The sequence below is a fragment of the Talpa occidentalis genome, unplaced genomic scaffold (genome assembly GCF_014898055.3).
Source record: "Talpa occidentalis isolate TD23 unplaced genomic scaffold, MPIMG_talOcc4v2.1 talOcc4.5, whole genome shotgun sequence".
Classification (NCBI taxonomy): Eukaryota; Metazoa; Chordata; class Mammalia; order Eulipotyphla; family Talpidae; genus Talpa; species Talpa occidentalis.
The window spans coordinates 94,619,466-94,634,935 of NW_023604861.1; the positions used below are offsets into that span (position 1 = coordinate 94,619,466).

Below are 15,470 nucleotides of genomic sequence, written 5' to 3' on the forward strand. Positions count from 1 at the left end.
AAGACAAGCTTTTTGGAGTAATGGGTATGACTTTGTGATGGTTTCACAGAGTAATAGTGTCAAAACATCAACGGAACGGATAATATTTGTGCAGTTTATTTTATGTTAATTATACGTCAATGATGTCTTTTCCCCTTTGTAAAAATAGTAACACATATTCATTGTAAAAAGTAAAACCATTCTCACATCCTCAAGGGGTAATTGGTGTGAATTCTTTTGATACCTTTTCCTTTGGAGAATATTCTTTATATATATAATATATATAATATATTTAATATATATATATTGCTTACTTGGGATTGTTTTAGTCATACTTTTCTGAAGTCTCCTATTTTTTTTTTTTCTGCAGTTTTTAAAAGTTTGTATAGACTTCATCGATGTCCACCTCTAGAGCTAGGGATTCCATGACAGGAATCTACTAAAATTCATTTCACCATTTCCCTATTGTATGGTATTAGGTACTTTCTGATTTTTCCCCTACTAAATAATGCTTCAAATATAGACAGTTAAAAGATTTAAATGTATATAAGTTGTACTATTTTGAACTACAGTAGTGAATGAGAGCTCCATATTTCCTAAATCCTTACTAATAATAATATCAGTCTTACATTTTTGCCAACCTGAGGGCATAAACTATTGTTTTTTATTTTCATTTCCATGATTAATCTGGGTGAACGCTTTTTTGTATATTTTTTAGCTATTTGCATTTCTTCTGGAAGTTTTCCATTGAATTGTCTCCTTTTTATTGATGTGAAGTAGTCTTTGTAAATGAGTGAGATCTATGGGAAATTTTTTAAAATTTCCTTTACCATATCCCTCTTCATTTTTTTTTTAAATAATGAATTATAAGGCAGCAGTTTTTCAGGTGGGCAAATACTGGACTCCCAGTCAGTCAATAATATTTATCAGATGTCTATTGTATGTCAGGCATTCTATAAGCTTTTGGGGAAACTACACTGAACAAAGAAAAGGACCTTATACAAGCTGATGAAAAAGACAGGTATTAAATGATAAATAAAAGTGAATTATTACAAATATTCAAAATTCTAACTATAAGAAGAACATGGTGATCAGTGAATTTTCCCTGAGCAGGTGATAACTGAGACCTGAAGGATAAAGCAGCAGAGAAATGAAGAGTATTCTGAGCAAAAGAAACAGTATGTGTCAAAGAGCTTTCCCAGTTTCTGAGTGGGAGTTCTGGGCCACAGACATTGCAGTTTCTAACACGGCACTTGTTCTAAAGTTGGATATCAAGGGCAGAGAAGCCAGTGTGGAGGAAGGTTTGATTTGGCATGTGGTATCTCACTGAAATACAGAGTGTATAGCTCCTGACAGAACCCTATGAACACATCCATGCTCCTCAGTGACTGAAAGGGCACTATGTATCTTCCACACAGGCCCCCAGAGCCACATATATTCTCTGTCAATATTACCTTGGCATTGGACAAAGATGCCACTGTGACTATAGTTTGTCCTTCCTAATAGACTTCAGGGAGCATGTACCAGATTCTCCCACCTGCTAATGCTGGAGTCTCAGAGGGTGGGAAGAACTAAATGAGCAGACATTCTAGCTCTTTGTTCCTGCCAAACACAGCACGTATTTAACAGGATCACACTCCCCTGCCATATGTTCATATAGACATTTATTCACACACATTTTCAAAGTCTTTATGTGCATTCTTCCCTGATCCCTGAAAAATATAGATACATATTTTTTTCTTGAGAGGTACTGTAGTTAGCCAAATGCTGTAAGTCTTTCCTTGAATTTTAAATGAAAAATGGAACTGTTTTTCCTTCACTCCCTAGTTTATCCTTGCTCATTTCAGTAAAATTTCCAATTTTACAAAGCTTCCTGGCTCAAAACTGTTCCCCATTCACCAGGTAGATCATTAAATGACGTGCTGAGAAAAATCACAACTCAATTTCTGGCAGGAATTTTTGCCTAATAAATTTAAGATACACCTTCTTTTATACAACAGATGGACTCCAAAAATGTTAGCTATAAGCTGACCTTTGGAAAAATGAATTCTCTCCCATGCCTTGTATAAGAGTAGATTTATGTTAATTTCTGACCAAAATTCAAGTTTGAAGCACTCCTAACCATAATTTATGACTTGAGATATGGCAAAGGAAAATCATGTCATCTGCTCATTTCAAATCTTCTTCCACCATCATCACAATGATCCTTAGTTTCCTAGAACTTCTGTACCAAAGAACAACAAAGTAAGTGGCTTAAAACAACACAGATTTCTTCTCTTAGTTCAGGAGGCTAGAAATTCAAAATCAAGGTGTCAGCAGACCATGTTCCTTCTGAGACTCTAGGTAGAACTCTTTTTACTTTTTTCCTAGGTTCTGGTGATGACCATCATCATTGGCCTTCCTTGGCTTGTATTACTCCAATCTCTGCTTCTGTCATTATGTCACGTTTGTGTCAGTCTTGAACTGCATTGTAAAATACCATAGACTGGGTGGCTTAAACAACAGAAGTTTATTTTCTTATAGTTCTGAAGGTGGGAAGTCTGAGAACAGAGTGCTTGACATGGTCAGATTCTGGTGAGAATGTTTTTCCTGACTGGCCTCACTGTATTCTCACATGGTGGAAAGAGAGCTCTGTCATCTCTTCCTACAAGGGCACTAATGCTATCATGAGGTCTCTACCTACGTGACCTCACCTAAATAAATGGATAGGTATATCATATTCAATGGAATTCAATATGGTAAATATAGTTCTCCAAAAGTGTCCTGTAGATTTAATGCAATTCCTATTAAAATCCCAGAGGGCTTTTATAGTAGATTTTGATGAGCTAATTTTCAAACTTCATGTGGAAATGCAAAATACTGAAGCTGGAGGATTAACACTACTGTATCAATAACACAAGATTCTAATAATTAAAATAATGTGATATTGGTGCAAAATTATCATAGAGACTAAGGAACAAAGATTATAGTAGCAAAACCATATATTAACACTCTTTATAATTGATTTACAACAAATACCTCCATAATTTAGTGAGGGAAATCACAGACCAATTTAGATATCCATAAGGTGGGGGAGGAAGAACTTTGATCTCTGCCATCACATACAGAAATTTATTTGAGGTGAATGGCAGATTGGAATATGATAGGCAAAATAATTAAAGCTTGTAGAAAACAAAAAATAGGAAAACATCTTCATGCTTGTGGGCAGGCAAAGATGACTAAGATGAGTTAAACAGGACACAAATTTTAAACAGCTATAAAAATTGTTAAATTGGATTTCTTTAATGTTAAGAATTTCTATTCATCAAAAGGTATCACTAAGAAGGTAAAGGGGAAGCCAGAAACTGACTCATATTTCCAAACTAAAAACACATCCAGGATATAAAAAGGATTCTTAAAACTAATAACAAAGACCAAGCCCATTTTTTTAATTAATTTTATTTTATTTTTTTTTAAAGAAGTATTTTTTTTTTAAGATTTATTTATTTATACAAGCACTGGGTACAGTCAGAAGTGCGGGAGGGTGAGAGAATTCACCAGAGCCAGAGCGGAGAGCAGAGCAGGCAGAGGGACCGAAGTACACTGCTGAGGGGAGCAGCGGGCGGCAGGAGAGGTCTGCGCGCCATGTGGGACCCTCCTCTGGTGGCCGGGGAGCAGCCGGGGATCGAACCGGTGCTGCAGAGGCTGCGGGCAGCTTTGCAACCCTGTGCTCAACAGCTGCGCCACCGGGGAGGCCCCAAGCCCATTTTTTTTTTTTAAATAAGTGAAATACTCGAATAGATACTTCATGAAAGAGGATATTTAAGTTGCCAATGAAAGTGTAAAAAGATGACCAACATTGTTATTCATTAGAGAGACAAAAAATTCAAATTAACAAAATACCACTACCCCCTACAAGAATGATTACTATTAATATCAAGTGATGGAAAATGATATGGATGGCGCAACAGAGACACACACTGCTGGTTAGAATGTATGTTGGTCCAACTAGTTGGGAAATGCTTTAGCAATATCTACTAAGCTAAACATACAAAGTTTATGATACAGCAATTGTATCCCTTGTTATATTCCACATAAATAGGTGTTTATTTCTGCTAAAGACATGTACAATAATATTCAGAGCAACTTGATTCACACTAGCAAAAGATGGAAACAAATGTCAATTGACAATCAAATGCACATATAAATTGTCTGAAGTATTGATACATATAACAGCATGGTTGAATCTCAGTAGGACCTCAGAGCTTTGCTTGAACTTGAGCTCTCTGGACCACAATCATGAAATTGTCCAGTACAAAGAGCTAAGTAAATGTGGGCCTTATCTTACCAGTTTCTCTTCTTTCAGGGATCTCATCTGATACTGTCTGTTTTCACTGCCTAAAAACAATGTCCTCATATATTTTTGTGTGGTTTTATAGTTATTTATAGCAAGATAAATAGTACCAGTAATCACATCATGACTAGAAGTATAAATCTTGTGTTGTTTTTAAGAAGTAATATGAACTGCAGTTAGGAGTTGAATACAGGAGTTGGGAGAAGAAAGATGACTAGGTAACTGCAGGAAACTACTCATACTGGAACTATAGACATAGGCTTTTTCTATGGAAGATGATTAGTAAATTTTGGATATCACATGGGTGAGATGCTGTAATAGTTAAAAGTCAATCCACTATAATAGAGACCTCCTTCCCCTAAAATGCAAAGATTTAAACAGGTTATTTTTGTTTTGTGGAATAATCCATTAATATCCAGAGTCAGGTGGATCTGTGGATTGGCCATACCTAACTTTCAGAGTTGCATCAATTATCAATATCTACCAGGTTGGTTTGAAAAATGAAAGTTAAAACCACAGAGATAGCAGGGCCTCCCTGGTGGCGCAGCGGTTGAGCGCTGGGTTGCGAAGTTGCCCGCAGCCTCTGTGGAGCCGGTTCGATCCCCGGCTGCTCCCCGGCCACGGGAGGAGGGTCCCACATGGCGCGCAGACCTCTCCTGCCGCCCACTGCTCCCCTCAGCAGTGTACTTCGGTCCTTCTGCCTGCTCTGCTCCCGCTCTGGCTCTGGTGAATTCTCTCACCCTCCTGCGCTTCTGACTGTACCCAGTGCATGTATAAAGAAAAGAAAGAAAGAGAGAGAGAGAGAGAGAGAGAGAGAGAGAGAGAGAGAGAGAGAGAGAAAGAAAACATGCCTCTATTAAAAAAAAAAAAACAACACAGAGATAGCTCTATTACATGCAGCAGAATTGCTAAAGTGAAAAAAAAATCATCACATTTTAGCAAGTATGTGGAACTAGGACTCTTACATGCTGCTTTATAGGGAATTGGTACAACTACTTTAGGAAACTGTTGGTGTCTACCAAAATCAAAACAGGCATAGTTAACAATCCAGAAATTTCACCCTGAACAGGAGTGTGAATATTTGTAAACCAAAGTGATATATAAGAATATTCATGGCAGCACTGTTTGTAATTGCCAAAAGCTGGAAATAAGTTAAATGCCCATTACAATAGAATGGATAAATTGAGGGGTGTTCATATAACTTAACACTACACAGTAATAAAAATGAATAAACTACTGCTGCCACAATAGATGTGAATCTCATAGACTTAATTTGAAGTCCAAAAAACTATACACAAAATACTGTATAGTGGCCTCCCCTGGTGGCGCAGTGGTTAAGCGCTGAGCTGTGAGGCTGTCCGCAGCCTCTGCAGCCCCGGTTCGATCCCCGGCCACCAGTGAGGGTCCCACATGGCGCGCAGACCTCTCCTGCAGCCCGCTGCTCCTCTCAGCAGTGTACTTCGGTCCTTCTGCCTGCTCTGCTCCCTGCTCTGGCTCTGGTGAATTCTCTCACCTCCCGTGCTTCTGACTGTACCCAGTGCTTGTATAAATAAAATAAATAAATAAATCTTTAAAAAAAAATGCTGTGTACTATATAGTCTTATATAACATTCAGAAAGAGGCAAGACTAATTTATAATTTCAGAAGTTATCACTGAGATTGCATTTAGGGAGGATAGTAATGACTAGAAAGGAATCAGGGAAGGGTTCTGTGATGCGTTGTTCTGTTTCTTGATCTGGATGATACCTTTGTGATAAATTAATAATCTGCACATTTTAGATTTACACACTTTTATAGCAGTATAGTACCCTTTAGTAAAAACTTTAAGGCAGAAAAAGAATGTATTTTCCCTAGATGGCTGAAAAGTGGTCACAGAAAGAAAAGATAGTGACAGTACTGTCCATTTGTTCCATCCTTTTCCTAGCCTCCTACTTCTCTCCTTGTAGCTGACTAGTACATGTTATAAGGCATCCAAAGCCTTTCCCAAATTCTTACCTATGAGTTGCCCTATAGAAATATTATTTCAGAAGACACTAGTAATACTGCACTCAGACTATGGAATAAGTCTCATAAACAAGCAATTTATAGTTAACCACCACATTCTCCTTGACGAGAAACACCTAATCTATTTGAACAAACTACGTCTCTGATTACCAAATTCTAAATAAAACATGTTCTTTCCCAAAATGGGTTAATTGGATACATTCCTGCTTATCGTTATAGGAATATTAACTAAATGAACCATTGCAGTCTTTTCTAGCCCTTATAAAAACTTTGAAATTGTAAAGGATTCTTTCTTTAACTTCTGTATAAGTCAGTCTGACATATATTATGTCATAAACTGTCTTTGTTTTGCTGATGTTACTTCATCCTTCCCATAACCTGGAAAATACATCAGAGACTGTGAAAATCTGCCCTCATTCAGTAACCAGAGCATATGCTCTGGTGGAAGCAGAAAATGACAACAAAAACTGATCATGTCTCTTGTTCCCTGTTTTGGAGATGTCCAGTGTAATGGAATGGGGTTTAGTCGCAGACTCATTGTCATGGTTTTAATATCTAAGAGTTCAGAGATTTCTCTATAAAGAAAAATCCAGGTTAAATCAATGACATTTTGATGAATAAATATCATCACATATTTCAGTGCAAGTAGGTTCCATTAGGACTTTTTCCACACATGAACTCCTAATTAATTTTCTTTTCCGAAGATGGTGATGTGGAAAGTGTTCAACAAAGTGTCCACATCTGGGCTTCCAGCATCTGCTATTGCTGTCTTGCCAGCTAACTGCATACTCTTCTGTGGATCCTGGTAGGTGGACTGTTTACAAATTTTTGCAAATGTAGCATGCCTTCTGTTAGATGATGAATATGCAAGTTGATTCATAACAGGGACATCAACCATCTAAATTAAGGCAGAAGATTAGACAAAATGGCCTTCAGATTTGTTTTCAGCACTCAAAATCTATTATTTTGAGAAAACTGTAAATGAGAAAACTGTAAGAACCACATTCTCTTTTTTCCTCATGAAACAAAATGAGGTGCTTTCTTTTTCTTTTTTTTATAAATAATAAATTTTATTTTTATATTCCCCATACAATTGCTAACCCCCAATTCTGACCCCAATCCCTCCCCTCCCGCCCCCCACCCGCCAAAAAGTGTCTCTGGTTCATAGTTTTTTGTTGATTTTGATTTTCACTTTCTTATTCATTTTCCTGGTCCCTTATTTAAGTTTTCTAGATTCCTGCTATGAGTGAGACCATCCGGTAAAATGAGGTGCTTTTAAAGCAAAGCAAAATACATCAACATTGGTTACAGTCCACCATGTTCAACACTAACAAAATATTTGAATGTAAGTTACTGTGTTTAAAAATCTGTTTGGCATTTTAAAAGATGTCTCCTGTCTAAATCTCTGGCGTCAGCTTGAGGCATTTTGTGTAGAAACCTATTGTTTTAGCCACTTGGCTCAGGAATTAAATAAAATGAAATGGAGAGCACTTAAACAATGAAAACAAAAGCGTTCCAAAAATATCAGAGTTCTAACTTCCCTTTTCTGTGTCTGAAACCCTACTGCATTGTCTTGGTAAAAGAATATCACAAAACTCCAAATAACCTATCCATGTGGAAACATGTCACAAGACTGTTAGATCAATAAATATATTGGTGTTCTCGAAATGAAAAGATTAGAATTGTGCTAATAGCAGGACACTGACTAAATACTGGATATGAAAGTCATTTTTCAATTATGTGACTGATAGCATAATTTGTGTCAAAACTGATGAGACTGTTAAGACATTACCTGTTTTTAAGTCAAGGAACAAGATTTGTTTTTATCATGGGCTTTCCAGAAAACAAACTTTTCTCTTTGTTAAAATTAACTATTTTTAGTATTATATAATGTATTTTCCTGCATTCTTGTGAAAATGATACGGTAAAATTTTTTTTTAAGATTTGTTTCTCTTTTTATACAAGAACTGGGGTACAGGCCAGAGGCATGGGAGGGTGAGAAGATTCACCAGAGACAGAGTGGGGAGCAGAACAGGCAGATGACTGAAATACACTGCTGAGGGGAGCAGCCGGTGCGACAGGAGAGGTCTGCTGCGCCATGTGGTAATCTCCCTGGCCGGCCGGGAATCGAACCCCACACTGCAAAGGCTGTGGATTGCTTCACGGCCCTGCGCTCTACCCGCTGTGCCACTGGGGAGGCCCTAAAATTTCTTTTTTGATGACAGAGTCATTGTGGGTAAGATTGTGATACCTCTTTGGGAAATTGTTATTGCACTACCTGGCCACAAACTGATGTTTTTTGTTTTGATTTTTTTTTTTTTAATACCTCTACCCCTTCTATCGATTATAACTATGACTTTCTTGTCTGGTCTATTTCTAGTAGGCTCCTCCCTTACTCCATAGTTTTTCTACGTATAACTTCTATAGACTGGGAAGCTAGATTACCAAGTTCAAACTCTATGTAAAATCTCTCTATCATGCATCTGCATGGCTCTTCATTCAGTAATTATATTAAAAAAATTGAATCCATCAAGAAATGAATGGATAAATAGGTGGTGTGTGTGTGTGTGTGTGTGTGTGTGTATTTAGCCATGTAGAAGAGGAAAATTCTGCATCTGAAACATGAATGGACTTTGAATGGGTATTCTACTAAGTGAAATAAGTCAGAAGAGAAAGACAAGTACTGTATGGTATTACTTATATGTAGAATCTAAAATAGCTGAACTCACAGAAACAGAGTAGAATGAAGGTTACCAGGGCCAGGTGGGTGCTGGAAATGGGGAAATGTTGGTAAAAGAATACAAACTTCCAGTTAGAAGGTGAGTATTTTTTAGGGATCTAATACACAGAATTATGTTTCTAATTTATAATAATGTGTTGTACTTGCAAATTGCTGAGAGTATGCATACTACAAAATAGAAATGTTCATTATGTGACATGATGGAGGTGTTAAGTAATGCTATGGTGGTAATTACATTGCAATATATAAATGCAAGTCAACAAATCACACACTTTAAACTTACACAATATTCTATGTCAATTGTATCTCAACTAAACTGGGTGCCTATTTTTAAATTTACCTTTGTTCCTCATTATTAGATAAATTATATGTTCAGTTAGGTGTCCTCTATATCAATACCAAGGGTGTATTTTAAAACAGACCATACATAAGAATATTCAAGCACCATTTGTTTAACTAGAGCCTATTACCCCATCATGCACACAAACTAAGAGAACTTATTAATAACAAGTATGCAATTTAACATCAGCATGGAGGATAATTTTGACAAGTTTCCTAGAGTTGTCTTTTCTACAAACATACTTATTTTTGAGTGAAAATAAGGTAGAAAAAACCCTGAACAAGAGCAATAAGAGAATTTTGTCAAGAAATTATAGAAAGGCCACCACTAGCTTGATTGACTGCCACTATTTTTTGGAAAAATATTCAAATGCCATTGGTTGGCACATATACACTGTTGCCCTTGCCTCTCCCAACTACTCAAACTGTTTCCCTGGGCCTGAAGACATACAAATTTGGAAGTGTTCTGTCATATCTTGGTTGTCCTGTGTTCTTGATCATCTATTAAGTGGGACTTCCTTTCTGTTCTACCTCTTACACAGAAATATTAGGAAATAAAATGATGAACTACATATGAAACAATAAAAACTTGAGAAGTCAGTGCAAAACTTTAAGAGATTGCTTAAATCGATCACAAATCTATAAACTTAAATTATTGACAATGAAGAGTAAGAACTGATTAAAAACATTCAAAAGAGGTAACTGACAATTCAATTCTAATTTTTTCTCTCTAAATTTTAATCAGATCCAATAGCAAAAAGGATCTCCTTATTTTTTGTCCCTTTGGTAGTTTTAAGAAATAATAAAATGACCAGGGGAAAAAATGTCAGAGCAAGAAATATAACATGAATAATCTTTCAGTCTCTCAATCGAAAGAGATGAAGTATGTGATGGGGGGAAATTAAGATATTTGTCTTGGAACAGGTCGTAAGTGAAAATACAATCTCTATCGCAAACTCCTGTACTCAGAGTTCATTTTTTATCTTTTTAAAGAAATAAAAAACCTACACAAGAAATAATCAGAGAATAGAAAAACTGTTTAGCACAACAGAATAATGTGTCCTATTATAGATTAACTACAAAACACACACACTTGGAATTAAATACAACGGTTGCTCTAAGAATTCAAACTTTCTTTTTAAAGTTTAGAGTGTCAAACTTGAACTTTCCTCCAATTCTTTACCTCCACGAAAATCTGACAAAAGCATTATTTGCTATGCTAAACAATTAGGAAATAAGTCAAACTTCCTTGGAGACTTTCAACAGTTATCAGCGTCAGTAATTATCAATTACCACCATCATACCTTACCGTAATATTTTTGCTCCATGTCTAACATTCATGTCTATTTTATCCCTTGCATTAGAGCTATGTAGATGAATAAAGCAGTTTCTACCTTAAGTGAGTTCACCTGAAAAACACACAGTTTTAATACACACATGTATGATGTCTCACTGGGCTTGAAGGGGACATAATAGGAAAGTATTAGGTCTTACGTGGGATTAAAAGGGTTTGTTCCATTGTAGGTGATGTTACCTTTGGTCACTTAAGCTGAGCTTTCACTATAAAAAAATACCTTGGTCTTTTTATGAGCCTGGTGGAGAGGATGAGTAGGAAGGTGCAGAATTTCTGGAGAAAGTGGGATCCAATCTTTATAAAGGCTGGTGAGGTGAGGTGATAATACCACCCAGAGTGGATAGAAAAGCCCAAGACAAACTAAAAGCTGGCTTAGAGGAACTTCCAGCTAGCCAAATTGGGGATATGATCTGAGCATCAAAAGAATAATAATTTCAATAAATTGAATATAAAATAAACTGTGAATCCACAGTGATATTCAAGTATAAGAGAAAAACAGAAAACTTCTTCACAGAAAAATGACAGCTAATAAATGGAATAAAGGGTGGAATTAGAAAATCCTTATGATACAACTCCTATTTAATAACTGATTCAGGCTAATCATCAATAGATGTTAACAATATTGAATTAAGGTTGAGAAAAGGATATTCACATGGCCTGAAAGAGGAAAAGTATCTTAAAATGGAGAAGGTATCACTTTTTTTTATATTAAGATTTATTTATTTATGCATATAAGAACTGGCCTCAGAGGTGTGGGGGGTGAGAGGATTCACCAGAGACAGAGTGGGGAACAGTACAGGCAGATCTACTGAAATACACTGCTGAGGGGAGCAGCAGGTGAGCCAGGAGAGGTCTGCTGTGCCATGTGGGTAGTTCCCTGGTCAGCTGGGGCTCAAACTTGCGCTGCAGAGGCTGTGGATAGCTTCATAGTGCTGTGCTTAACCCCTTGTGCCACCAGGGAGGCCCGAAGGTATCACTTTTAACCAAATTTAGCACAATCAACGAGACAAAGTGACATGTTAACTGCCAATGTCATTCAAATGGGAAGTATATCATCAAGGCAATATTCTTTAATTTAAATCTAATTATGAAGGAGCACACAGACAAATCCAGAATGTGGAAAATTCTAGTCAAGTAAATAGTTTAGTACTCATCAAAAAGGTATCAGGAAAGATTAAAAAAAAAAAAAAAAGTAAAGTAGGAACTATTCCAGAGAAAAAGATGAAAGAAGGGAGACTAAACCCAAAGCATGAACTTTGAGTTCACAATAAAAACAAAACAAAGATTTAATGGATATTTTGGGAGAAGTTAGGGGTTATGAATTGTATATTAGGTATTACTGAATCAATGTTAAATTCTTGGGTATGATAATGGTATGGTGTTTATGTGTTTAAAAAAAGCCCTTGTTCTTAGAAGATTGTAGTGATTATATTTGGTGGTGAAGCACGATGATGCCTGAAATTTATTTTCACAGGGATCAGCAAAAAAAAAAACACCCCAAAAGAAAAAAGATAAATACGCACATAGTGAAGAGAAAGGAAATTTCACAAAATGTAAACACTTTGTAAACTAGAGAAATGGATGTTCCTTGCATTGTTCCAACTTTTTGACAGTTTTGAAATATTTCAAAAATAGTCAGGAAAAAGATATAAATTAATTTCTATATGGTAAACTGCTATAGTTGATGTAGATTAATATGCTAATTACTCACAAATTACTTAATACTTTTAAAAAACCCCACCATGAAATTCCTTCTCAACAAAGCTAACCAAATTAAAAAAGTGGATTAACACCCCCTCTGGTTAGTGTTGGCAACATAATTTCTGTCTACTTTTTTCTACAAAATCACCTTTTACTTACCTGTGAAATGAACAGCAAATAATTATCGCAAAATACCTACAGTGTTTGAACATCTTATCAAAAACAATTTTAATATTGGAAAAGCTGCAATCCTTTGGTTTTAAAATAATTTATTTCATAGGTCTGTTTTAATTTCATGTCTCAGCGCATACATTATTTAACCAAGAGGTGGTGGACAGACTGTAAAAAGGGAGGAAACATTTAAGATAAGAAACCACCTTAATTCCATTAGAATCTGATCCTATCTTGTAAAGTCTTGCTAGGATAAATTTCTATCATACTTCTTTTTGTGCTTACAAAAACATTAACTTCTGAATTTCCAATGTTGTAAATAAAAATTTTTACAATTAAGTATGCATTCAAGTGACACACAAGGCAACCAAATAATTGTCATCAACATTAGCATAATGTGTATTTCCTGTCACTGCACTAACATTAAACTAAACTTCAAACCACAAAAACATTGTGAGTAACATTAAAAAGGCAAGCTGTAAGATACTCAAAGCTTATAAAGGACAAATTGCACATGGTTAAGATGGGACATCATTTGACAAGGGCTGGTGTTGTGCATATGGCTGCTTTTTTTTATAAGAAGGCCACCGGCAAACAGGGCAACAGTGTCGACCCCCAGCCAACCACATCACAATGCAATTCTGGTGGAACACATGACCACAAGGCAATCCCATCAGCAAACATCCATTTTCAAAATTCTCTAGGCAAACAACACATTCAGTACAGTGCAGCATATCAGCAGGCCAAGTTAACCAATCAGGTTCCATATCTTCATTAGTGTTATATGATCCATATGACCTCCCCTTCCTTTCATAAGGGCTGGTCTGACAATATTTATTGGCACAAGAACAAGCCGCAGCATCACAGTGACTTGCTCTTCCTGGAGAATTGTGAATTATGCTTTGCTTATCTTCAAATACTTCCTTCTCACTGCTAAAAGTGTCTGTGCTCTCGCTGTCTGAGTCATTTTCAACATCTTGAGAACCCTCTGACATTTCCTCTTCAGACTGGAGTCCAAGACATTTAAATCGCCACATTGGCAAGTTTTTAATATAATCAGTTGGTATCAGAGGGTGAAGCCAAAGGTCAGGAAAAGCTAATCGCTCCAAGAATAAATCAGGGTCTTCGTCCCAATCAGATTCTATAGGGAAGTTCTGAAAAGAAGCAATCGGGTGGAAAAGGTAGCTGGTGTACCAGTCCCACAGACTTGATAACCATTCTAAGTTATTTGCATTGACTTCATCGTTGTTGTTGCGCCGTCTCTTCTTCTCAAAGTAATCAATTAGTAAACCATGTCCAAGGTATGTACTGAGAAACAGGGCTGGGTGTGAAGAGTAAAACATCCAGTCTGCTCTTACCCATGAAGCCAGTGTGGTTGTATTGGAATATCTCAACAATTTTAAGCTGTATTCATAAAAGCTATCTAAATAAGGGAGCTGTAAAAAGCCCAACACAGGTAGCCAGGAAATAATTAATAGAGAATTATATGTCCCTAAAGTGCTTATGAGAACCACAAATCGCTTTATGGTAGCTCCTTGTGTGATAAATAAGTCCATCCAAGCCATAAGATTAACTAAAACCAAACTCAAAACAAAAAGATCATTTACTTCAGGTTGTAAGGAGCGCAAAAATGAATCCATAGCTCGAAGAGATATAAATTCGCCTGTGTGGTTTCCATATCTGTAAATTCCTTCAGGAGTTCTAAGTATGTAAGATGGCATGTTATATATACCAATATCTGTCATATAACTCTTGTTGTCCCAATTTTCCACATTAACAAAAATAAACTCAACTCGTCCAGTAAACTTTATACTTAGTGCAGAGAAGAAAGCTGGGGGTTGGTCAAGGTTTGCAAATAGGTATATTTTTACCCAATATTGATCACTTTTATTCCATTCTTGTTTCAAGTGTTCAACATTATAAATTGTTTTGATCCGAGAAGCTGCATGAGCAGTTATCCACTTAAAAATGTGCTCTACTTCAATCTTGCGTCCACTGTATTCTTTAAGCATGACTTTCCCTTTAGAAGTACTTGTTTGTGGAACAGACATTATGAGTGTAGATCGTACCCAGCCTCTTCTCCTGCAGTATCTGTAAGAGAGTTAACTGTAAGTAAACAGCTGGGCTGCTAGATGAGCTAGTTTGCACATCTTCACTGTTACCCAAACAACTTGTCTTCCTGTGATAAAATTCTTTAGTCCCTTTCTCCCAAACCAAATAACCTCCAGATTACCAAAAGTAGTAATAATTCTTAGCAGTTATACAAGAGGAAAAGTATGCTCTCCTTCAGTATTTGTTTTTTATCTCCATTTTCCTTTTTCTTTCGTTTTAAAGAAAAGTGTACCTTGAAAAGCCTTTGAGTCGAGGGAACCAGCAAATACTTCAGTATCTTTTCTGTACCTATTACTATATTGATAAAATATTGATAAAATCCAAAAGATAGGAAAACAATTCCTTTCATAAGGAATTTAAAATCTTATGAAGGAAATAAAACAGAATCATAAAATTATATATCCTATCACTAAGTAATATAAAAGAATTTCAAAGGGAATATCATTAGGTATCTGATGTGGTAAAGATTTTATGAAAGGTTTGGGAGCTGAACTAAGTCTTGAAGGATAGTCAGATGAGTGAAGACGAGAAAAGGAAATAGATTATCCTGCATGCTGTGTCCTTGATTTGAATGTAACTCCTTGAAGATGGGAATCAAGCCATACCAGTTCATTAACCCAAGCACAATTCCTGACACACACAAGCACTGTTACAAAGTTATCTGTACAAAAGCTAATTTAGAAGGGAGTAAGTCCGATAATTTGCTTCATTCTCTCATCTCTTTAATGAAGACCATG

The 15,470-nt window shown here is 36.3% G+C and overlaps 1 protein-coding gene across 3 annotated transcripts in view; it reads right to left on the bottom strand.

Moving 5' to 3' along the window:
* Window positions 1–15,470, bottom strand: part of LOC119259147 (E3 ubiquitin-protein ligase RNF103) — a 72,807-nt gene that overhangs the window by 42,523 nt on the left and 14,814 nt on the right. The window contains exon 4 of one of the 3 annotated variants that reach the window (XM_037527779.2): window positions 12,705–14,712. The exons of 1 other annotated variant lie outside the window; for it this stretch is intronic. In XM_037527779.2, coding sequence (XP_037383676.1) covers window positions 13,140–14,712 — 1,573 coding nt within the window. In that variant the 3' untranslated portion in view covers window positions 12,705–13,139. Of the gene's footprint in view, window positions 1–12,704; window positions 14,713–15,470 lie in introns of those variants that run through there. One more of the 3 variants, XM_037527781.2, reaches the window with a different exon arrangement.